Source organism: Trachypithecus francoisi, unplaced genomic scaffold, assembly GCF_009764315.1.
Source record: "Trachypithecus francoisi isolate TF-2019V2 unplaced genomic scaffold, Tfra_2.0 Lachesis_group6, whole genome shotgun sequence".
In the NCBI taxonomy this organism is placed as follows: domain Eukaryota; kingdom Metazoa; phylum Chordata; class Mammalia; order Primates; family Cercopithecidae; genus Trachypithecus; species Trachypithecus francoisi.
In genome coordinates, this window is record NW_022681471.1 from 99867383 (window position 1) to 99893427 (window position 26045).

General features: G+C 40.5%; 1 protein-coding gene across 1 annotated transcript in view; it reads right to left on the bottom strand.

Moving 5' to 3' along the window:
• OTC (ornithine carbamoyltransferase) overlaps positions 1 to 26045 on the bottom strand; it is a 72414-nt gene that overhangs the window by 34878 nt on the left and 11491 nt on the right. Inside the window, 4 exon segments of the mRNA XM_033202089.1 lie at positions 8375 to 8438; positions 8441 to 8461; positions 20193 to 20274; positions 22662 to 22800. Of these exon segments, the coding sequence (XP_033057980.1) occupies positions 8375 to 8438; positions 8441 to 8461; positions 20193 to 20274; positions 22662 to 22800 (306 nt within the window).

Here is a 26045-nt window from a genome sequence, read left to right on the forward strand (position 1 = left end):
AGACTCTTCAATAAAGGGACATGAGCAATAGGACTGATTCTATCCAGGGGAACCTAGGCCTCCAGGGATCCATACTGAAGCAAGAAAACAACTCAAATCTTAAGGCTGTCTTCCCGTGGATATAACATACACTCCCTTGCCAGTTACAGTACATCTAGGTAAAAGAAATTGAGCAAAATTCAGAAGACAGATGAGAGCCTGGTTGTGTAGAAAAAAGCTAACATAGCAGCCTTGAGGTGGCTGTTCTCCAAAGGGCTAATTACAAGGCTGACCCTTGACTAGCATCTGGGAACTTGGGCTTTAGGAGGGTTCCCACCATTCCAGAACTGATTAGGGTGGTTCACTGTGCCCAAACTGTTTGTATATGCACTATGTTTTATGCTGAACACCTGCTTTCCTTCTGGGAGTCTGGAATTTTGGGATCACGCTAGGCAGAGGGCACTTTTGTAATCAGGCCCCAGTAAAAGCCTTGGGAACTGGTTTGCTGGGGAAATTAAGCACATCCTTCATGACACCACTGGGAGGGGACTTGTGGAAGCTTGTGCCTAGTCTCCCCTAGACTTTACCTCATGCACCTTTTTTCTTGGCTGATTTTGCTCTGTGTCTTTTGTTGTGATAAATCTTAGCCATGAGTATCACTGTATGCTGCTCCCTGTGAGTCCTTCTAATGTGGAGAGACTCCAACACATCAGCTCCTCCAAAGTATCAGTGGACAGCTCCACCTCAGTGCTCCCCTTCAGTCACCTTCAGATTATACAAAATGCAACTCAGACCGAGCTAAGGAGATTTCAGCCACAATATTCTGTATAGTGAATAGGTTTTATTATTGTAACAAGCAAGAAAAGAACAAGACATTTTTTTCCCTCCTTAATTTGTCAGATCTTCTTTGGGATACTTGTTTATTATGATCTAATTTTTAAAATCTTACTTAACTCTAAATGTAAGACTTTTTATTGTAATAATACTTCAAATGAGATCTAAAAAGCTTCTGCACAGCAAAAGAAACAATCAACAGAGTGAAAAGGCAACCTATAGAATGGGAGAAAATATTTGCAAACCTGTGTCTCATAAGGGGTTCATGTCCAAAATATTAGGAATGCCTATAATTTAACAGCAAAAAAAAGTCAAAATTAAAAAAATAGGCAAAAGACTTAAATAGATATTTCTGCAAAAAAGTATATGAGTGGCTAAAAGGTATATGAAAATGTGCTCAACATTACTAATAATTAGGGAAATGCAAATTAAAACCACAGTGCAATATCACTTTACACCTGTTAGGATGACTATTATCAAAATGACAAAAGATAACAAGCGTTGACAAGGATGTGGAAAATCGGAACCCTTCCGCACCATTGGTGGTGATGTAAAATGGTGCCACCACTATGAAAAACAGTGTGGAAGTTCCTCAAAAAATTAAACATAGAATTATCATATGATTGAGCCCACTTCTGCGTATTTAGCCAAAGTAATTGAAATCAGAAACTCAAAGAGATATTTGTATTATTGTGTTCCTTGTAGCACTATTCACAATGGCAATATGTGGAAACAACCTAAATATTCATCAACAGATGAATGGATAAAGAAAATGTGGTATATATTTACAATGAAATATCATTCAGCCTTACAAAGAAGGAAATCCCAGCATATGCAATATCATGAATGAATGTGGAGAACATTATGCTAAGTGAGATAAGCCAGTCACAGAAGGACAATATTGCATGAGTCCACCTATGTGAAGTATTAAAATAGTCAAATACATAAAAGGAGAAAGTAGAATGGGGGTTGCCAGGGGTTGGGGGTGGGGGGCAATGATCATAGATGTTCAACAAGTATTTCAGTTATAGAGGATGAATGAATAAGTTACATATATATATATATATATATTTTTTTTTTTTTTTTTTGAGACAGAGTCTCACTCTGTCGCCCAGGCTGGGGTGCAGTGCTATGACCTCAGCTCACTGCAACCTCCAACTCCTGGGTTCAAGCAATTCTCCTGCCTCAGCCTCCTGAGTAGCCAGGATTACAGGTATGCGCCACCATGCCTGGCTAATTTTTGTATTTTTAGTAGAGATGGGATTTCACCATGTTGGTCAGGCTGGTCTCAAACTCCTGACCTTGTGATCCGCCCACCTCGGCCTCCCAAAGTGCTGGGATTACAGGCGTGAGCCACCGCACTGGCTTTTTCTTTTAACAGAGTCTTGCTCTGTTGCCCAGGTTGGAGTACAGTGGCACGATCTTGACTCACTGCAACCTCCACCTCCTGGGCTCAAGCAATTCTCCTGCCTCAGCCTCCTTAGTAACTGGGACTACGGGCGAGCGGAATTTTATTTTATTTTATTTTTAGTAGAGATGGGGTTTCACCATGTTGGCTAGGCTGGTCTCGAACTCTTGACCTCAGGTGATCTGTCTGCCTCGGCCTCTCAAAGTGCTGGGATTACAGGCATGAGCCACCACACCCAGCCATAATAAGTTCTAAAGATCTGTTGTACAATACATTGTATTTGAATGTCTATTTAGGATTTTTATTCCTTGTTCTGATTTTATCTTTCCTTTCTTTGGTGGGTGAGACTGAGGACCAATCTGTAAGGTGCTTTAAAAAAAAAAATCAGGTTTAAAATATGTTTCTTTGAAGATTTTAGAACATTAATGGCTTCCTTTTGTTCCTGAACACATCCAGCTTCTTGCTGCCTTAGGCTGATGCATCAGCAGTTCTTTCTGTGACGCTCTTCCCACAGCATTGTGTACCTGGCTCTGTCATTTTATTGAGCTCTTAACTGTCACCTCCTCAGAGAGGCCTTCCCTGACCACCCAATCTAAGGCAGCCCCACCCCACCAACAAATAACCCTGCTTTAGCTTCATCGTAGCACTTATTTCAACCTGCTCATCTATTCACGCTTTATTTATTTGTTTAGCAAAAGCCTCTTTGCTCCAGAATGTAATTTCCACTCCAATAAGAATCTTGTTTGACTTGATCAGCATTTTATTTTATTTTATTTATTTGAGACAGAGTCCTGCTCTGTCGCCCAGGCTGGAGTGCAGTGGCTCAATCTCGACTCACTGCAACCTCCGCCTCCCGGGCTCAGGTGATTCTCCTGCCTCAGCCTTCTGAGTAGCTGGGATTACAGACATGTGTCACCACACCCGGCTAATTTTTGTATTTTTAGTAGAGATGGGATTTCCCATGTTGGTCAGGCTGGTCTCAAACTCCTGACCTTGTGATCCGCCCACCTCGGCCTCCCAAAGTGCTGGGATTACAGGCGTGAGCCACCGCACTGGCTTTTTCTTTTAACAGAGTCTTGCTCTGTTGCCCAGGTTGGAGTACAGTGGCACGATCTTGACTCACTGCAACCTCCACCTCCTGGGCTCAAGCAATTCTCCTGCCTCAGCCTCTTAGTAACTGGGACTACGGGCGAGCGGAATTTTATTTTATTTTATTTTTAGTAGAGATGGGGTTTCACCATGTTGGCTAGGTGGTCTCGAACTCTTGACCTCAGGTGATCTGTCTGCCTCGGCCTCTCAAAGTGCTGGGATTACAGGCATGAGCCACCACACCCAGCCATAAATAAGTTCTAAAGATCTGTTGTACAATACATTGTATTTGAATGTCTATTTAGGATTTTTATTCCTTGTTCTGATTTTATCTTTCCTGTCTTTGGTGGGTGAGACTGAGGACCAATCTGTAAGGTGCTTTAAAAAAAAAAATCAGGTTTAAAATATGTTTCTTTGAAGATTTTAGAACATTAATGGCTTCCCTTTTGTTCCTGAACACATCCAGCTTCTTGCTGCCTTAGGCTGATGCATCAGCAGTTCTTTCTGTGACGCTCTTCCCACAGCATTGTGTACCTGGCTCTGTCATTTTATTGAGCTCTTAACTGTCACCTCCTCAGAGAGGCCTTCCCTGACCACCCAATCTAAGGCAGCCCCACCCCACCAACAAATAACCCTGCTTTAGCTTCTCGTAGCACTTATTTCAACTGCTCATCTATTCCGCTTTATTTATTTGTTTAGCAAAGCTCTTTGCTCCAGAATGTAATTCCACTCCAATAAGAATCTTGTTTGACTTGATCAGCATTTTATTTTATTTTATTTATTTGAGACAGAGTCCTGCTCTGTCGCCCAGGCTGGAGTGCAGTGGCTCAATCTCGACTCACTGCAACCTCCGCCTCCCGGGCTCAGGTGATTCTCCTGCCTCAGCCTTCTGAGTAGCTGGGATTACAGACATGTGTCACCACACCCGGCTAATTTTTGTATTTTTAGTAGAGATGGGGTTTATACCGTGTTGGCCAGGCTGGTCTCGAACTCCTGACCTCAGGTGACCCCCCCGCCCCAACCCCTCGGCTTCCCAAAGTGCTGGGATTACAGACGTGAGCCACCGCGCCCAGCCTTGATCAGCATTTTATTCTCAGTGCTAAAACAATGTCATGAAGAAAAACGAGGCATTCAATAACTATTTCTGAATAAATGAATAATTAAATCATTTGAACAAATAAGTGACACTTTGGAAATTGCATTTAACAGCTTTCAAGAGACTGGCCCGGTTTTCTTTCTTTCTTCCTTCCTTCCTTCCTTCCTTCCTTCCTTCCTTTCTTTCTCTTTCTTTCTTTCTTTCTTTCTTTCTTTCTTCTTTCTTTCTCTCTCTCTCTCTTTCTCTTTCTTTCTTTCTTCTTTCTTTTTCTTTCTTTCTTTCTTCTTTTCTTTTTCTTTCTTTCTTTCTGTTCCTACACTCACTATATTCTCCCTCAGGCTCTTCTTTCACCAATGTCCAGGCACTTTTTATTTGATCAGGCCCTCAAAGCACCTGGACCAGCAAATGGAGAAGCAACACCGTCAATCAGTGTCAGGTATGCATGATTCTTTTGATTTGAAAGGGCCAGCAATGTCATTTAATCATCCTCCAATCCCTTTGCACCTTAAAATGTTAAACTTCTACAAAAAGCAAAGGAGGCGATTGCTGAGGGTTACAAGGTGCGTATCAGCAAGGTAGATATCATTAAGATTTGCTTCCTTGCATCTCCTGTTCAATTGCATCTGTAGAAAGTGGTGGATTTCTCGTCTTCTTCAATTTAGCTTTATTGAATTTCTGAGTCCCAGCATATCTTGTTTGTCAGATATTTTGGCAGATTAAGCAGTAATGAGGTACACAGAAGAAAGTCAGATTTCTACAATAGCTACTCTACTCCTTTTTCTGACATCCCCCATCTCCCATCCCAGCCTCTTCCGATATTGTACTATCCTTCTTCTCTTTGTACCTTGAGGATTTCTTCCTCCCCCTCCCTAATTGCACCTGTTCTCATGGCACAGCCTTCTGCAATTCTCCCACATTGAGACCATGGAGCTGATTTTTACCACTGAGCTTATATTTCTTCAGCTCTCAACTTCACTCAAGGTCTTTATCTCCAATGGCTTGTGAACATTTGCACTCAGAAGTTCAGCCTTTATTGCAATATGTTCAGTACCTAATCTGTCACTGTCTCCACAAAGCAGAAACTTCTTTCATTTTCCTGCTTCTGTCTTTTCCCTTTGTTGATTGTGCTTGGTATACTTTCATTGTAATAAATCATAACTATGAATATGATTATATGCTGAGCCCTGTGAGCCCTCCTAGAGAATCATCGAACCTCTGGGTTGTCATGGGGACCTCTTGACATGAAAGTCAGTGTTTTCTTTTCTCTTTTTCTTTTCTTTTGAGATGGAGTTTTGTTCTTCTTGCCCAGGCTGGAGTGCATTGGTGTGATCTAAGCTCACTGCAACCTCCGCCTCCAGGGTTCAAGGGATTCTCCTGCCTCAGCCTCCTGAGTAGCTGGGATTACAGGCATGTGCCACCACACCCAGCTAATTTTTGTATTTTTAGCAGAGACAGGGTTTCTCCATGTTGGTCAGGCTGGTCTCGAACTCCCGAACTTAGATGATCCACCTGCCTCGGCCTCCCAAAGTGCTGGGATTAGAGGCATGAGCCACCGTGCCCGGCCCAATATTTTCTATAACTTTTTTCACTGCCCCTCTCGTGGGCTGAATAGAAGAAGCATTATGGGGTAATCAAAACAACACAGCCTTAAAAAATAAAGACAGCTTGATTTAAACCCTGACTTAGTCAGCTTCTGAGCTCCATTAACTTCTCTGAGCCATGCTTTCCTCATCTATAAAACCAGGCCAAAAATACTTACTTTGCAAAATTTTAAAAAGATTTAGAGATAATAGCACAAGAGGTCCACAGCAGACACTCTTTAAGGAGTAGCTATTATTTTCAGTGTTTTGCATAAGATAAAAGTCAAAATGAATTATATGGACTCCATTTTGTGGACCCATGTATTCATGTAGCAATGGAACTATGATAATATACGGACTCAAAATGTCCCAATCATTTTGGAACTTGTAACAAAAAAAAATCTGTAAGCAGGCTGTTTTGCTAAGGATCTATGTAGAACTCCTCTGAGGATTTGCAGTGAGAATTGTGTGGACAGCAAGCCAGAAAAGAGCACGTTTATACCCATCCTCAATTTTCAGCCCATGCTTGGCTGTTTGTCTCTTGCTCTTGGGATCCTGCCCACTGCACTGATTTCTGGACCCTGACCTCTTTCTGACTGCCAACCTGCACTGCTCACCTCCTTTTTTGGATACTCAGCTGTTCCTCCCACTGAACCCTCTTCCAACCAGTGCTTTACATATGACTCATTCACCATCTTTCACCTGGTCCTATATGGAGGATCCCTGCTGAAACTTTGCTTGGATATGTCTCTGACTTCATCCCTTGATCAGCTTGTAATATTTGCTTTTGAATAAAGTATATTTCACTTTTGTGGAAGCAGAATTATTAGACAAATATAATCCCAGTCAGTGGCAGATGATTTGAAAGAAAAAATTTATGTTCCTTTATTCCTTTTGTCCCTAGAATCCAGAGGCTAATCACACTTCTTAATACTTTCATTGTCCCATCTGAAATAACATAACTAAAAGGTTTAAAGATGAGTTACTTGAAATCTCTTCAGCAAGTCAAATGAGGTGAATTTTTTAGTATATACCAGGGTGGTTGCCATAAAAAGCAGACGGTATCTGCAATAAATAACTTTATGGCATATCATTTTCAGGAAAAGAATCATTAGTCTTCTCTTTTGAGGGCAAAACTTTTAACAAAGATATTTGCTCTGGATTTTTTAGCCAGACATGATGTAGTGGTAAGAGCATTGCATGAGGAGTCAGGAGGCCTATGCTTCAGTCTTTCAATATAATATAGTGGGTAAGAGCCCTTCCCCATCTCTCCCTCACCTAGATGGGAGTGAGCTACTAGTACTTCCTAATGAATATAAGTGGATTGTTTGCACTGCTTCCCTGCTAAGGCGGCTTTGAACAAGTATGCCTTCTCCATGCTCTGTTCTCCTTGGTCCTGGCTGGATGTTAACACCCAAACTGACCTTGGAGGTCACATGTTGAAGATGGTAGAATCACTCTCAGCCAGTGTCCCTGAATAACCCACATAAATTAACAACCTGTTCTTCCCTCTTACCAATCAGGAACATCTGCACTATGTTAGCACATTGACATTTGAGATTTTGTGTTATAGCAGCTAGTCTGTGCCTAATTAAGTTGTTTCACTTCTTTATGACAATCTGTTTGGGTTGTTATAAGGATTAAACAAGTTAGAAAAATACCTGGCACATAATAAATGCTCGATAAATGTTATTAATAGTTATCAATGTTATTACCTAGTCTGATAGTAACTGGTTATGAGTCACTGAACGTCAGTTTCCCTGGACCTTCATTTCCTCCTCAACTGTTTTTGTTTGTTTGTTTGTTTTTTGAGACGGAGTCTCACGCTGTCACCCAGGCTGGAGTGCTGGAGTGCAGTGGCGCGATATCCACTCACTGCAAGCTCCGCCTCCCGGGTTCACGCCATTCTCCTGCCTCAGGCTCCTGAGTAGCTGGGACTACAGGCGCCCGCCACGCGCCCGGCTAGTTTTTTGTATTTTTTAGTAGAGACGGGGTTTCACCATGTTAGCCAGGATGGTCTCGATCTCCTGACCTCGTGATCCACCCGTCTCGGCCTCCAAAGTGCTGGGATTAAAGGCTTGAGCCACGCGCCCGGCCCCTCCTCAACTGTTAAATCTAAGAGTCATACTTGATGAACTCAATATTTCCATAAGTTTCAAGTTTTATGATCAGAAGCTTCTTCAAAAAATTGCCAAGAAAAATTATTTCAACCCATGGAAAGTGACCCCATAGGATGAGGGAGAGGCATTCTGAATATCAGGGAAAGAGGGAAAATGGAGAACAGAACAATTAGAGGGAAAACCATTATAAAGAGAAGCATGTTTTCTTTCTGAAATTTATCCATCAGATTCTGAAATCGGCTTTGGAGAGAAGAAAATATTTACAAACCGTGCCGTGTCCGTGAGACTTTCATTCACACCCAAATGAATATCTTGTGTGGTAAGAAAACAGGGTGTCCTCCCAGAAGTGCAAAGCCTACAATAAAATAAAAGAAAAGAAAAGAATCATTTTGAAAAAAAGAGCTAAAGTGGAAAACAAAATTACAAAGAATTGGCATAATCTCAACTGAAAAGTCAAAATCTTTAAAGCTCTCCAACTTCTCTGATAGAGAATTCCCATGCAAAACAAAATGAGGAACTGAGGGAAGTAGATAAGTTTTGTGCTCAAGTACTTAACTCTCCTTCATATGTGTGCCCTTTCTCCACCCTCTTATTCAAGACGTGGCAATAACGAGGCATCATTCCCTCTTTGGGGCTATGCCTGGTTTTGGTTCTCTAAACATATAAAGCTGGCTGGGTGCAGTGACTCATACCTATAATCCCAACACTTTGGGAGGCGAGGTGGGTGGATCTCCTGAGGTCAGAAGTTCAAGACCAGCCTGGCCAACATGGCAAAATCCTGTCTCTACTAAAAATACAAAAATTAGCCAGACGTGGTGGCAGGCGACTGTAATCCCAGCTACTCAGGAGGCTGAGGCAGGAGAATCGCTTGAACCTGGGAGGCGGAGGTTGCAGTGAGCCGAGATCATGCCACGCACTCCAGCCTGAGCAACAGAACAAGACTCTGTCTCAAAAATAAAAATAAAAAAAAAACTCTATGACGCTGTCTTGGTTGCAAGATAAGGAAAACAGTAAAGTGGCCCTTTGACTTTTTTGGCTTTTAGTGACTGGAAACCACTATCTCAATGCTTACTTTCTTTTATTTTTAAGCCTTTCATTTTTATTTATTTATTTTTTGAGACACAGTCTTCCCCTGTCACCCAGGCTGGAGCCCTTTCATCACATATTCTGGGGAAAATTATGGGAGATGGTGACATCCAATCAGAACTTTAGTATCTCATTTGAGACTGGTTTAATGCTCAGAATTTCTCCAATACATAATTAAAGGCAAATACACGTAATTGCAAGATAGAGGTTTGTCCAAGGAATTTTGCAAACATTACTTTTCTCCTCCTTATTATGATGTCCCTGATTTATCTTTTGGGAAATAAGCAACAGTCACATTTGCTAATCCCATCTGTTTCCCATAAAGAGGGAAGAAATCATTAATTGCACGGTGAATTGGGGAATGAGGAGTTTCAGATCCACAAAGGAGAATTTGACTCAAAATCTCACGAAACATCCCACTGAAGCCTTAACACAGTTTGAATGTGGACTGATATTAAATGATATTAAGGAATCATTATTTTTGTTCAGTGTGATCATGACATCATAGCCATATAGGACAATATCCTTATTTTAAGATACAAAATGATGTATTTTGGGGTAAAATACCATTATAGCTTTAATTTACTTTAAAGTAGTTCAACAACAAAAACAAATAGACAAAGAAGGCAACATATTAACAATTGTTAGACTGATGTAAGAGTATTGGTATGTTCATTATGCTAATCTTTTTACTTTTCTGTTTATTTGAAAGTTTCACTATAAAAAGTAAAAATCAAACCCACACAAAGCAATGGTCCCCATTTCTGTTACTGTATATAAAATGAAATAATTATAGTCTACCTATTTTGTACTCAAAAGTGTTCTCTTAAATATCCCTAGACCAAATGATCTTTTACTAGAGACCGCCATGTTCTGGCCCTAGCAATGGCTCTTCACAGTATGGTCATGTGATGGCACATTATTAACATTCTTTCACTGAATCCCTTAGTCTGACAAAGTGTACAGTAGATATTACAAGAATTTTACAGAAAAGGGTTCTGAGAGTCAGAGTCTAAAAAATTGTGCAAGATTGTTTTTAAGTCCCCACAGCCTTAGGCCTTTGCCACAGGGATGCCAGCTATTGAGTCAGCTCAAAGTGTGATCTACAGAGACAGAATGACATAGTGGGACTGGGCTCAGTCTTCTTCATCTGAAAAATAAGACAGTCTGCCTAGAGTTGTAAGATTCCTTGCAGATCTTATGTGCTAGGTGCCAGGTAGGATGAAAGAATATGAAATGCCCAAACAGTCCTACTTGCTATAGGACCTATAATGAACAATCTGACCCCATTTCTGATGTTTGCCTGCCCACTTCTCCCTGCCTGACCCTTCAGCCCTACATCTGGGCAAGCTGATAAGGAAGTTCAGGTGCTCCCTCCTTTGGCACTAGCAGGAGGTTCAAACTGCACAAGCCCTACCCTGTGCACAGGAATCCTCATCCCAGCCCCATCGCCAAATCACACTAGAACTCCGTATCATTTCTCTGCTCTCTGAGGCTACTTTTGGACCTGCTTGGTAGCCAGACCTACTATCCCCAGAAAGCAACATAATGTGAGTAAAAACTTTTTCATATCTTCCTGGTGCATGTGAGATATTCTCACTCTTAGCAATCAAACCAAATTTTAGGTGGATGGCACATCTCATGTCTATGGAGTAAACTACACACACAAGAGTCCTGGTCTCACTGTACGATTCTGAAATTTATTCATTCATTCTGAACATATGTGCCTGGGGCTATTCTAGGCACTGAAGAAAGCATTGTAAACAATATACAAGTCTTTGACTACACGGAACTTACTATCAAATGGGGAGAGACAGAGTGTAAACTGAATGATTAAATTAAATATGTTGTGTATTAGGTACTGATAAGTGCTATAAGAAACACAGAGCAGGGAAGGAGAATAGGAAATTTACAGGACCCTAGTTGCACTTTTAAGTAGTATGGTCAAGGAAGCCACACTGATTGTGGGACATTTGAGTAAAGACCTGAGGAAGACGCATGGGTGAGCCATCGAAAACATATGAGATAGTGGGAAAAGCACGTGCAAAGTTCCTGTGTAAAGGTCATGATTGGTAGGTTCAAGAGACAACAAAAGACTGTGTGCAGTGGCTCACACCTGTAATCCTAGCACTTTGGGAGGCCGAGGTGGGTGGATCACCTGAGGTCAGGAGTTTGCGACCAGTCTGGCCAACATGGCGAAACCCCATCTCTACTAAAAATACAAAAATTAGCCGGGCATGGTGGTGGGTGCCTGTAATCCCAGCTACTCGGGAGGCTGAGGCAGGAGAATCACTTGAACTCAGGAGGTGGAGGTTGCAGTGAGCCAAGATTGCACCACTGCACTGCAGCCTGGGCAACAGAGTGAGACTCCGTCTGAAAAAAAAAAAAGAAAGAGAGAGAGAGACAACAAGAAGGTAGTGTGGACGGTGCAGAGGTGAGGCTGCTGAAGGAAGCTGGGGAGAAGGCAACAATTTTGACTTTTGTCTGGATAAAATGGGAAGCCTTTGAAGGCTTGGAGCAGTGGAGGGACATGATTTGACTTACATTTTAATTGGACATCTGTAGCAGGGCCAAAGCAGGGAGACAAGTCAGGAGACTGTTGCGAAAATCTGGGTGAGAGTTGATTGGCTGGAACAGGGTGGTAGCAGCTAATGTGGTGAGGAAATGGTTGGCTTCTCATATGTTTTGAAAGTGTATCCTTTCAAAAACCCAACTTTTATTTCATTGATCTTTTGTATTTTTTTAGTCTCTGTTTCATATATTTCTGCTCTGATCTGTATTATTTCTTTTCTTTTACAAGTTTTGGGTTTGGTTTGCCCTCATTTTTCCAGTTCTTTAAGATGCATCATTAGGTTGTTTATTGGAAGTTTCTATTTTTTGATGTAGGCCTTTATTGATGTACACGTCCCTCTTAGTACTGCTTTTGCTGTATTCCACAAGTTTAATATGCTGTGCTTCCATTTTCATTTGTTTCAAGAAATATTTACATTTTCTTATTAATGTTGTCAATGACTCAATGGTCATTCAGGAGCACATTTTTAAATTTTCATGCGTTTATATTTTTTCCAAAATTCTTCTTGTTATTGATTTCTAGTTTTAATCCATTTTGGTCAGAAAAATCATTTAATATAATTAAGTATTTTTTTAATTTGGGGGTACTTGTTTTGTATCCTTGATAAAGTTCCATGTGCTGAGGAAAAGAATGTGTACTCTGCACCTGTTGGGTGAAATGTTCTGTAAATACCTATTATGTCCACTTGGTCTATAGTGCAGATTAAGTCGAATGTTTCTTTGTTGATTTTCAGTCTGGATCATCTGTCCAACTGAAGGAGGGGAGCGTTGAAGTCCTCAGCTATTATTGTATTGGGTTCTATCTCTCTTTTTAGCTCTAATAATACTTGCTTTATATATCTGGGTGCTCTAGCATTGGGTTCATATATATCTTTAGTTGTTATATTCTCTTGCTGAATTGGCCCCTTTATCATTACATAATGGCCTTCTTTGTCTTTTCTTCCAGTTTTTGTCTTGAAATCTATTTTACTTGATACAAGTATAGCTACTCCTACTCTTTTGTAGTTTCCATTTGCATGGAATATCTTTTTCCATCCCTTCATATCAGTGTATGTGTGTCTTTAGAGGTGAAGTGAGCTTCTCAGCTGTTCACCTTGCTTCCTACCTCACTGAAAAAATTACAGCAATAAGAGGAGAACTTCCAGATCCACTCCATTTCCTTACTAGTCAGATCTGTATTCCTATACTCTGCTTTCCTTTCTATTAAGCATAGATGAATTTTCCATTCCCATGTAATGCCTCCACTCATGCACTAGAAGCCACTCCCTTGCCTACTCAAAGACATTGCTCTAGCAATTCCTCCCTTTCTCCCTTATGTCACCAACATCTTGAATGGGTTGTTCTCATTTTTTCACTCATTATTAAAAAACAGATACAGATTTTCTATTGGTCCTAATTTCCCTGACAAGTATTCCTTTAGTTGTTTGCTCCCCTTTGCAGCAAAGCTCTTTGTTCTTCTTTCTCTTTCTAGCCCTCTCTTCTCATTTCCATCAAACCTATAAGGTTAGTCCCCAACCACTGCTGCCCAAAACTCCTCTCACCACAAGTTATCAGGACCTTCACGTTACTACATCTAGTGGTCATTCTGATCCCTCTTCCTTCTTGACTTAGCAGTATTTAAGAAAGTTGATCTTCATTTTCTACTTGATAAACTTTCTTCACACAGTGTCCAGGACATCACACCTCTTTGCCTTTGCATCTACCTTGGTAGTTGCTCCTTCTCAGTCACCATCGTTGGTTCCTTCTATTTTTCTTGACTTCTGAATGTTGGTTGTGCCCCAGGACCAGCCCTTGGTTCTATTCTCTCATCCTTCAATCTATACTTACTCTCTTTATAATTATATCCAGTCCCATGGCCTTAAATATCATCTATATGCTGGAGATCCCAAATATCTCTAGGCCAGTTTTCACTCCCAAATTTCAGACTCATGTCCAACTGCTATTTTAACATCTTTGCTTATATGTCTAATAGACACTTCAAACTCCGTATATCTAAGACCGAATTCCCAACCTTCCCGTTTTCATTTGTTCCATCAGCAGCCTTCACATTTGCTCAAGCAGAAATCTTAAAGTCATCCTTGACATCTCTCTCTTACCCAGTACATCAGTAATCTTGTCTCTCCCTTCAAAACATGTCTAGAATCTGTTCCTCTTACCCTCCCCACTACTGCCACCATGGTCCCAGCTTCTATAATTGATAGCTATCTATTGACAGACTTCACTACTTCTACCTTGTTTTCACCCTGGCCCCCGCCCCCACAGTCTATTCCACAGTTTATTCTCAGTCAGTGGGATCCTTTTAAAATGCAATTAGATCATGTCCCTCCTTTGTTCAAGATCATCCAATGATTCCCCATTTCACTCAAAATAAAAGCCAAAGTCCCAAAAAACGGTGCACTTGTTTTTCCCTCAGTCCCAGGCACATTCTTCCTTGCTGAGAGTACTTTCATCTTCCAACATACTGTACCATCACTTATTTATTATGTCTGTTGTTTATTGTCTGTGTACCCACTAGAATGTAAGCCCCATGAAGGCAGGGATTTCCTCTGTTTTGTCTACTGAGGTATCACTCTTGAGCACCTAAAATAAAACCTGGCAAATAGTAAATGCTTAATGAATACTCATTGAATGATTAAAGGAGGAATTTTGACTCTGAAGAAAGGACCCATTCTTCTCATTTGTGAACAGCCTCTCATTTTGCTAACAGAAAGAACAGAAATTTCTATTGTCTGTGAAGCAACATAATGAAGTTTAGTGGTGAATAATCACTAATCACTCTTGAGTACTTAATTTCTTTATAAACAGGCAACGTCACTTAACACATATAAATACTGCACATTCGTCCACAAAATTATTTATTGTGCACCTACTAAGTGCCTAGTACAGGTATGAGTACCATTGAAGGTTGAGGACTATGGATGAAGATTTCAAACAAACTTTCGGACCTCCTGGTAGGTCTATTCCAAGTCACATTCTTTCTTTGATGATAAGTCATTTTGCTATAGCAACTCAGGATTAGTCTGCTGCCCTTCTACTTCTGTTTGTGCTATACAGAAGATCCATATGGTACCTGGACTTAAGAAATAGGGATAGGAAGAAGAGTAACACAAAAGTGTGTACAAGCAGGAGCCAAGTACTTCAGCAGTTCATGAAAAGATTAAATGGGGAGGAAATACTGCCTCTGAGAAGAAATTGCCTTTGCTATTTTTGTCACAGATCAAAAAGAAGCCTCAGATCCTGCCCAAAAGCACAAGTCACGAATTGCCAGTTTGCCAGGTCTGGATGGTAATACGTGCTTATGAAGGGCATCAGAGATATTGAGAAGCCACTAGAAGCTGCCATTACCAAGGAGAAGAGGACAGAGAGATGGGCTTCCACTCTCTTTCCACCCTTTATCCAGAGAAGCCTGCTTTTACCTGTTCATTTGTTATGCTTAACATCAGCTATTTTTGAAACAAAGAGTTTCTTCTGTTTTCTGTTATTTTCTTTTCTTTCTTTTATTTTTTTTTTTTTTTTTTTTTTTGAGATGGAGTATCGCTCTGTCGCCCAGGTTGGAGTGCAGTGGCGAGATCTCAGCTCACTGCAAGCTCTGCCTCCCACGTTCACGCCATTCTCCATTCTCCTGCCTCAGCCTCCCAAATAGCTGGGACTACAGGTGCCCACCACCACACCTGGCTAATTTTTTGTATTTTTAATAGACATGGAGTTTCACTGTGTTAGCCAGGATGGTCTTGATATCCTGACCTCATGATCCACCCACCTCGGCCTCCCAAAGTGCTGGGATTACAGGTATGAGCCACCATACCTGGCCTCTTCTGTTAATTTCTTAATTTCTGTTTGGGAAAATAAAAGTAAATCTTATTTTGCTCTTTCACTTCCCCATAGATCCCTGCCACTTTGGAAAAAAGAGTATAAATAGAATCATTCATTGGAAATACGAGGGATCCGAGGACCCTTGCTGGTAGAACAAAGGCAGTTATTAACCTCTCTGTGCTTGGCTTTTGTAACTGCAGAATAGTATCACAATTTTTATATTGGCATCTTTGTATAGATGACGATTTTGAAACAGCTATTAAAACACAGCTTCTATTTCACCTTGAAAGTGAAATACCAATGTTAAATAATGAAAAGAACCATCTCTTAGAATGCCTTTTGCATCTTTATCAGCTACTGCATTTACTGAGATTATAAGGTATCTGTATCAGCTCAATCATTTTGCTATAAAAGAATATATCATGGTAGACACATAGGAGAATTGTCTGGTTTGCCAGGCAGGCACACACAAAGAGTGGATGAGGCATGAATGATCTACAACTACACACAGCTACATCGATACATCTCACAATGTTGAGCGAACAAAGTCAGACACAAAAGAGCGCATGCTGAATGATCCCATTTATATAAAGTTCAAAAATAGGCAAAACGAATCTGTGATGTTAGAAGCCAGGATAATAAGTTATCCTTGGGTGGATGAGGAGTAGTGACTGGAAGGAAATAAAGGGTATTGGGGAGCTTCTGGGTGCTACTACCATTCTGTTTCTCTAGCTGGGTATTAGTTAACGATGATTTGGTCACTGTAAGAATTCACTGAACTATACATTTAATGATTTGTGCACTTTTCTGTTTGTGTGTTACACTTTAATAAGCACATTACATAAACAATTACTATGGTAAGAGTTGGGTGGAGAATTTGATTCTGTCTCCTGAGATAAGTAGGAATATGAATGTAGCTCTGAAACTCAGGCTTGGAACAGAATTGCCAAAGACTGTCCGTTGAGGATCATCTCAGGGGCTGGCACAGATTTGGGGCAGTAACAGTTATAATTATACCTATTTTAATTCTAAGCACCAAGTAACAGGTGGTACTTGTTGAAAATTGTACCAAAGGACAACTGTTAAGATGCACATGCACACAATAGGAATGTTCTGTCCTGATTTTGATTGGGTTTACTGTTTCTGTAAACAAGGCAGCTACTCGCTTTGGGTGATTCTACTGTGGAGTTTGGCAGGATGCCATATGCAATTATTGAGGATAATGACAAATGCTCCTGAACTATAAGTTGTAACAGTCATATGTTCTTGCTTCATGTATTTGTTGTTATTATTTACAATTTTGGGAAGGTTTCTAAGGATTTCTTATAGAAAACCATCATTTAACAAAAGGCTTAATGCCACCAGTAGAAACATTTTACTAGAATAAAACATGACTATTACATTCCGTATAATTAAATTAAACCAATAGATGTAGTTTACTAAATTAGATATTTAAAAATATATATTTAGTAATAGCTTCCAATCCTGGGTCTGCCATTTATTAGCTACGTGTCTTTGAGCCATTTGCTGGCCCCGTTTCAACCTGTTTTCCTCAATGGTCTTGCTCTCACAGAGTTGTCATGAGGATTAAGTGAGATAACGTACATAATTAATGTAGAACACCTGGCACGGGGTCTGCATCCAAAAAGTTATTAAATTGTCACTCTTGTTTTTATTAATAGATTAACTACCACATTATTATAAATGGTGAAACCGATCATTTATTCAGAAATATTCTGGTTTCAAACATAACATTTGAACAGGGAAAAGTCATAGAAATGCCATGAAGTCAGCAAAATCCCTTTTAAAAAAACTTAAATTTGAGAAATTTCTATCTATTAATCAATTATTTTGGTGACTTCAAAAAACACCACTTCTCTTAAGTACTAATGGTAAAAACAAACAAACAAAAAGATACAAGATAAAATAAAATAAAATAAAATAAAATTCTACCCAACTCACGGAATACTAGTATTGAAAGGCAGCAGAATTTGAGAATTACTGACTGGTTTATTCATTTTTCCCCTACCATCTGTCAGATATCAACATGATCTCTTATAGCAGCCAGCTTTAACGAGCAAAATTTCTTATCTGTTTTCTTCCTAGGCTTTAAAGATTAACACCTTATAAATTTTCCCTCTTCCTCCTTCCTTTCTTTAGGAGGAAGGAGTGTGCATTAGTAAGAATAGTGGGCTTCAGATCTGAATCTTGGTGCTATTGGTATTAATTGAGTGAATCTGGCAAGTTGTGTAATCCCCCTGAACTTTCTTTTTGATGTCTATTTGGTAAGCTTCATTACTGATCATTGCAAGGTAAAAATCACATGTAATAGTTGTTTGCGTCTAAGCCCTAGGAAGCTCTGATACTCGTAAGGTAGAACAATCTATTTGAAATATCAACTAATATGTTTTTGTTTGTGGTACTTCCTCCTTAACCCTGTCTGACTGCTCACTTGGGCAGTTCATTTGATTCAAGGAGGTTGGTAGAGCAGAAATGCAGAGAGAAAGAAAAGAGGCAAATTGTGTTATGAGTTTCAAAGTGTCCATTTTGAAATTGCAGAGTGATAGCTTGAGGAAAAAAAAATATCCTTAACAGCCTAGAATTCTAGGCACAAAAGCATAGATTTGGAAGAATCCATGGATAGTCAGAGCCAGTTTTTCTCCTGCTTTATTTCCTGGCCTCCAATACTGGGAACTGTAAGGGGAAGGAAGAAGAGAAGCAAGAGGGAGAAGCAACAGAAATAAAAATTGGTGGACCTTTGACACTGTACCCTGCTATGTGTTCCCCAGGTCAACTTCTGAAGGATGGGGAGCATGCTGGAAAGCTCCATGAGTTTGGAGAATCCTAGAACTGAGGACAACCTGCTTTTTTTTTTTTTTTTTTTGAGACGGAGTCTTGCTCTGTGGCCCAGGCTGGACTGCAGTGGCTTGATCTCGGCTCAGTGCAGCTCCGCCTCCGGGTTCATGCCATTCTCCTGCCTCAGCCTCCCGAGTAGCTGAGACTACAGGCACCCGCCACCATGCCCGGCTAATTTTTGTATTTTTAGTAGAGACAGGGTTTCACCATGTTAGCCAGGATGGTCTCGATCTCCTGACCTCGTGATCCACCCGTCTCGGCCTCCCAAAGTGCTGGGATTACAGGCGCGAGCCACCGCGCCCGGCCCTGTCTTGCTTTTAGGACAGACCTCTAGAAAGCAGTAAATGTTATAGAGCTTCCTGGCACCCAGCAAGAGGAGGAAACAATACAGTAGAGGCAGCCTTGTAGTACCTCTGTGCCTAATGTGTCTTGGAAAGCTGCTAAGAGGCTGAGAGAATGAAACCACGAGATACATTGCTGTAATGGAGTCACTGTCACACAACCATGAAATATTAGGCTTGGCCGGGCGCGGTGGCTCAAGCCTGTAATCCCAGCACTTTGGGAGGCCGAGACAGGTGGATCACGAGGTCAGGAGATCGAGACCATCCTGGCTAACACGGTGAAATCCCGTCTCTACTAAAAAATACAAAAAACTAGCCGGGCGAGGTGGCGGGCGCCTGTGGTCCCAGCTACTTGGGAGGCTGAGGCAGGAGAATGGCATAAACCCAGGAGGCGGAGCTTGCAATGAGCTGAGATCCGGCCACTGCACTCTAGCCTGGGCGACTGAGCGAGACTCAGCCTCAAAAAAAAAAAAAAAAAAAAAAAAAAAAAGAAATATTAGGCTCACAGACACTTTGAAGGTGAGAAGAATAGGGTTTATCGGGTGAAAAGAGAACAAAGGGAAAACAGGGACGCTCAAAAGAGCAAGAGTCCTGCTAGTAGTCTTCCCGCTCTCAGATTGAACCCAGTTTCCACCTCGGAACAGGAGAGGCCAGCTCTTCCCCGCTGCAAACGGTGTGAACTTCCTGAGGGTTCACCCCCGTATGCACTCCTCCCAGTGTGCAGGCCAGCTGGAAGTTCTCCAGTGATCTCTTTATACTCGGTTGTCTCAATATCAGGTCTTTTAATGAGAGTGAAGCAAACCTTGCAGTAAGTGGGAGACAGCCAAGATCCAATGGGATATAGAAGTCCCAACAGAACCCAGCATGGACATTTGATGACGATGTTCTAATGACCAAGGACCAGATCCCCATAGCCCTACATGTCTTGACATTCAGATACTCTCCATGATTTAACCATGGCTGTGGGGAAATGGAGAGGAGACCCAAAATGGACAAAATAAACCATGAAACAACTGAGGATTGCCTAACATTGCAAAGATTAAATTTCCACCATCTAGCAGAATTGAGACACACAAGGAATGTTCTTTACATGCTAGAAAAATAGACACATTTCTTACCGAGTTCGAGGCCTGAAAATGTGTGCCCACCTACATTTCTTTTCTGAACATGAAGAGTTATATGGAACTTCTACTCAGTTCCTTATGGAATTCTTATAGATGAAGCTAATTTTTCTGCTTGCAGCTTTTATGAGAACTGGAAATCTCATCCACAGGCTTGCACTGCTGCTCCCAGTAAAAAAGGTTTTTTTTCTTTGTGGTTGTTAGAGGCAGACAAATCCCCGCACTGGTTTTCACCCTGCAAAGTTTTCACCCTCGATCCCTCTCTTTGACACAAGTGTGAATTTGGCAGTGGACTTACCTGTTTCTGTAGACAATCTTGTTCGGGTACTTCTTTTCTCAAAAATCATGCCTAAGGACTTCCCTTGCAATAAAGGCAAATACTATAAATCAAGGACAAGAATAGAATTAAAATATATCTTATATATAAATTATGTTTTAAAACATATTCTTTATTAGAAAATAAGTAATAACTACCCCCAAATAAGTGTTTAAAATATTGTTTAAAAAGTGAGTTTAGGCCAGGTGCAGTGGCTAATGCCTGTAATCCCAGCACTTTGTGAGGCTGAGGCAGGTAGATCACCTGAGGTCAGGAGTTCGAGACCAGCCTGGCCAACATGGCAAAACCCTGTCTCTACTCAAATACAAAAAAAAAAAAAAAAAAAAAAATTGGCTGAGCGTGCTGGTGTGCGCCTGTAATCCCAGCTACTAGGGAGGCTGAGGCAGGAGATTGCTTGAACCTGGGAGGTGGAGGTTGCAGTGAGCCCAGGTTGCGCCACTGCACTCCAGCCTGGGCGACAGAGCAATATTCTATCTCAAAAAAAAAGTGAATAGAAAATGTTTTTTAATATACTATACAAATGGGGGAAGAGAACAGTAATTCCCACAGCTTATTGATATGTAATTAGAAAGCAGTATTAATTGTTCTGAGTTCAACATGTGAATTTTTTCCAAAGTATATTAATATTTCATACTGGAGCCACCTTCTTACTTACACCATTGAAATCCCCATTCAGTTTTCAATGACCTCGAAGGTGTTTGGTTTGGAGGTGTTTTCTCAGCTAGGAAAATGCTACTCTGTTACAACATGGGGCACTGTGACTTCCACTTAGATCAATGATGAAGTCCTAGTGTTTTAGCTACACATTCATCATGCATCCTAATGGGAATACAAAGACTTTGCTTCTGGAAGTCATTTGAAAACAATCTGGAGAGTTTGAATGTGGGGCGGGGCACTTCCTCCTTCCTCTTCCGTAGACGGGCTTCCCGATGGAATGAGTTCTGGAACAAATAGATTCCTGCCAGCTAACCTCCCTCATCCACAAAGTGTCAAGAATATAGGCCTGGGCCTGGGGAGACCTTTTCTCCTTATTTCAGGTGTTTTATAGGAACATCAACCCATAGCAGTTGCAGTCACTCCTGTCCAGTTTCTCTTAGGAGCTTGGAAAGCCAGCCAACTAAATAAAATCAAAGCCGTGTCAAACTTTCTCAACCTGAAACCAACTCTTTAAAAAGGTTGAACAAGCTTGGAATATGAAAATGCTTTCACAATTAAGCAGTCTAAATGAAGCTACTGTATTAATTGTGTTTCAAAGATAAATTGCTGAAAATGCAGAATTATGCTTATAGCTAAGAACCATATGCCATCTCTCTCCTACCTGGATACCATTAATTGTTTCTTTGCTAAACTAAATGCTTTTTAAAACACTGTCACATCATTGTGAATTTTTTGACATTATCCTAATGATTCTATATCTGATATGCATCCAAAATTAAAATTTGTCACTAGTAAAAAAGGATCATTTTCCTCTTCTCCTCCTTCTTCTTCTTCCTCTCCTCCTCCTCCTCCTCCTCCTTCTTCCTCTTCTTCTTCTTTTTTTTTTTGAGATGGAGTTTCGCTCTTATTGCCCAGGCTGGAGCACAATGGCATGATTTCAGCTCACTGCAACTTCCGCCTCCCAGGTTCAAGCGATTCTCCTGCCTCAGCCTCCCTAGTAGCTGGGATTACAGGCATGTGCCACCACGCCCAGCTAATTTTGTATTTTTAGTAGAGACGGGATTTCTCCATGTTGGTCAGGCTGGTCTCGAACTCCCGACCTCACGTGATCCACCTGCCTAGGCCTCCCAAAGTGCTGGGATTACAGGCATGAGCCACTGCACCCGGCCTTCATTTTTGACTTGATAGAAAATACACAGAGAAAAGAAAAGGGGTATAAAAATAAAATCTTGGCAGATCACCTGAGGTCAAGGGTTGAGACCAGCCTGGCCAACATGGTGAAACTCCGTCTCTACTAAAAATACAAAAATTAGCTGGGCGTGGTGGTGTGCACCTGTAATCCCAGCTACTTGGGAGGCTGAGGCCGGAGAATTGCTTGAACCCGGGAGGCAGAAGTTGCAGTGAGTCAAGATCGTGCCAATGCACTCCAGCCTGGGCAACAGAGCGAGACTCCATCTCAATAAATAAATAAAATAAAATAAAATAAAATAAAATATTTTCAGACAAATGATTTCTTAGGTTCGATCCAGTTAATAATGAATTTCAGCATTCTACATGAAAAAAGTGCAAGGACTTGTCATTCAATAACTGATTTTTATGCTCTTTTGTATGCCTGTATGCTCCATGATAATCAATTACCTTGACTGTGAGGTTTCATTACTTAGCTACTGTTTAAGAATTTTAATGTATTTTCTTTTTCCTCTTTCTTCGGGAAGGCTGCCTTTAAAAAGGCGGACTGATAGTAATGGAAGGTAAAAAGAAAATGTTACATACTTCTCCTTTCTGTTTTATCCTAAATTTCAGATCTGCTGATAGCCATAGCATATATTTAATTTCTTCTCCAGTAAAGTTTTTTAGAGTGAGAAGGTCACGGCCCTTCAGTTGCACTTTATTTTGTAGTGGTTGTCCACACTATAAAAAGAGATTAAAAAAGAGAGATACATATTCAGAAAAAGCCCATGCACTATGGTGATTCATTGTTTTATTGTTGATAAAGCATTCTTTTTTTTTTTTTTTTTTTTGAGACAGGGTCTCACCCTGTGGCTGGAGTGTGGGACAATCTAAGTTCACTGCAGCCTCTGCCTCCCAGGTTCAAGCGATTCTCCTGCCTCAGCCACCCAAGTAGCTGAAACTACAAGCACTCGCCACCAAGCCCGGCTAATTTTTGTATTTTTACTAGAGATGGGGTTTCTCCATGGTGACCAGGCTGGTCTCGAACTCCTGAGCTCAAGTGATCCGCCCACCTTGGTCTCTTGATAAAGCATAGCAAATGCTTTATCTTTTTATTCTTGATAAAGCACAGCAAATCACATATAACCTCATGTGTCTCTGCAAAGTGTTAATGCATTGAAATTTGATATGGCCATGGTTTATATTTTATATGTCCAGTATTTTGGATGTTTGACAGAAAAAAAAAAGAATTTGCAAAAAGAGATTGAATTCTTATTTGCTTGAAATAGCCACATGAGTGGCTTTGTCACTTACTAGTCACACAACCTAGAGCAATTTACTTACCCACTCTCTGCTTCTAAATTTCTCATCTAGAAGATTACTGTAATATCTTATAGAGTTGTTGTAAAGATAAAATTATTAATACATGTAAAGCAGACATTGTCTGGAATATAATAAGTATTTGATAACTTTTAGCTATTATTATCAAAATCATTAGGCTGTACAAGCAGCATTTGTAATGCACAATAGAAAATAATTTTGTATTTTCCCCCTACTGCCCTTCAAATCTGTTCTTGGGGCTTGTTCTTTTTATCCCTGGATGAAAATACAATGGACACTGTAGCTTTTCTACTAACTCAGAAAAATACAAAAAGCCCTCTGCTTATTTTACTACCTCAAAGAGTCTCAGTAAAATAACATGTAACAAAAATATTATAATAATAATAGTATTAAAAAAAAAAACTTAAGAAATTTACTGCAGGTTAACACCTTTTCCCTTCCAGCTTATGCCTGATTAAAGCTGGCCTCCTCTATGGGGAAAGAGGGGTCAATGTGCTATTTCCTCCGTTTCCTTGCTTTCAGTTCCTCTAAGTGAAGCCAAGGGAAGATGAGGAGTTAAGAGCCAGCAAAAGCCTGGTTCTGCTCTAGCAATCTAGCATTGGTGCAGGTGTTTCAAACACCTGACTCTCTTGTGGAGTGTTTTTGGAGGTCCTTTGGAGAACACCCCCTTATCATTAGGAATTTCTCATAGCAGTCTTTGATGCAGACAATTACATTTCCTCTGGCATCCAAGGGAACACATCCAGCCTCTATTTTGCTGAGATTTCCCCCCCTCCAGGAGGTCTCTTGGTCATGATCTGAAACAATACCATGCTAGGTCTTTTTTTTCTCATTCCCTATTGGTTCATGGGAAGGTCTCCACGTTCTTTGCTCTAACAAGTGTCAGGTCCATCCTGATATAGACTCCATCTTGTTCTGCTATCAGAACAGCTAACTAGCCTGTCCTCCTTACTTTAAATTTCTCAGGTATCATCCTGACATCAGTTTACTGTGGGCCCTAGTGGAGCCATTTCCTTGGGCTTGAAGTGAAGGAAGAGTATCCCCTTCATGGGGGAGGGGGCACATGATACACAATAGAAACACTCTCTCTAAATTATCTTCTAATTTCCAACCCCTCTCTTGGTTTCTGCAACACATTTTATAAGCTGAAGGTGGTACCCAAGGGATTCCAAACTGAATTTTGTCTATTTCCGTTGCGATTCCATTTGTAGTGGTCTAGCATCTCACTTTAGAACGAGGGAAGAATCAGTATCTACTGGGCCTGGGCAGAAACCAAAATTGAAAAATATTTATTTTAACATTTTGTTATATTGTTATGACAATAATTGTTATTCGCGGTAATCAGTCTGTAAAATAAGCATCATTTTTCTCTCATCATTCCCAGTGTCATCTGTGTTTAACAATAATTGGTATTTTCTACCATTCGAAATCATAAATAGCCAAAGGCAAATTGTGGTTCACACGTGTACTAAACATTAATTTTACTAGAAGTAAAATAACTGTCACAAAATGATCATGCTTTAATTCTAACCTAACAAGAGAGCTTGTGCTACTTGGGATGAAGAGTTAATCATCTGATGGGATTTATGGAGGCCTTTTTGCAATGGTAATAAGCTTATAGGTGGGAAAATCACAAATTCACTCAATTTGTTGTTTCCACTGCATGATGTCAGTAACTTAGACACGTGAATATTGCACTACATATGTTTCTTGCAGAGTTGATTGGTTCATTTAATGTTCAGTAGGTGAATAGATATCTTTTGGTAGACGTTTTGTGAGACTGAGCCCTTTAGAGGTCTAGTTAGTAGGGAAGAGAATTTCCATAAGGATTGAGAGTTTCTGGGTTGGTTGGCTAATTGGTTGATTGACTGATTTTTTTTGTTTGTTTGTTTTTCTTTTTGAGACGGAGCCTTGCTCTGTCACCCAGGCTGGAGTACAGTGACGTGATCTCGGCTCATTGCAGCCTCCACCTCCTGGGTTGAAGTGATTCTTGTGCCTCAGCCTCCTGACTAGCTGGGATTACAGGCACCTGCCACCACACCCGGCTAATTTTTGTATTTTTAGTAGAGACGGGGTTTCATCATGTCGGCCATGCTGATCTCAAACTCCTGAGCACAAGTGATCTGCCCACCTCAACCTCCCAAAGTGCTGGGATTACAGGTGTGAGCCACTGCACCCAGCCAACTGACTGATTTAATCTAAGACATTAGTGACATATTCAACTACAAGTAGAAATTACTGTTTTCAGCTTATATGTAGAAACAAAATTTTGGTTAACATTCCTATTTCAAAGATGTATTATTGTCTTTGACTTTTAAAAATATGTGAATCATAGGCTCTCCAAATGGAAATTTCTTTAAAGCAGTGGTACTCAACTTTTTAGTGTGTACCTCTAACAGTAAAAAATTTTAAACATGGATCCATATGTATGTTTTATTTGTTTATATGTGCTGCTATACTAAAAGATTATGTACATAACAAAACATAAACGAAAATAAAAATTTAAAAAGTTTAGACTAAGAAGAACCAAATATTTTATTTTATTTTATTTTATTTTATTTATTTATTTTTGAGACGGAGTTTCACTCTGTCGCCCAGGCTGGAGTGCAGTGGCGTGATCTCGGCTCACTGCAACCTCTGCCTCCC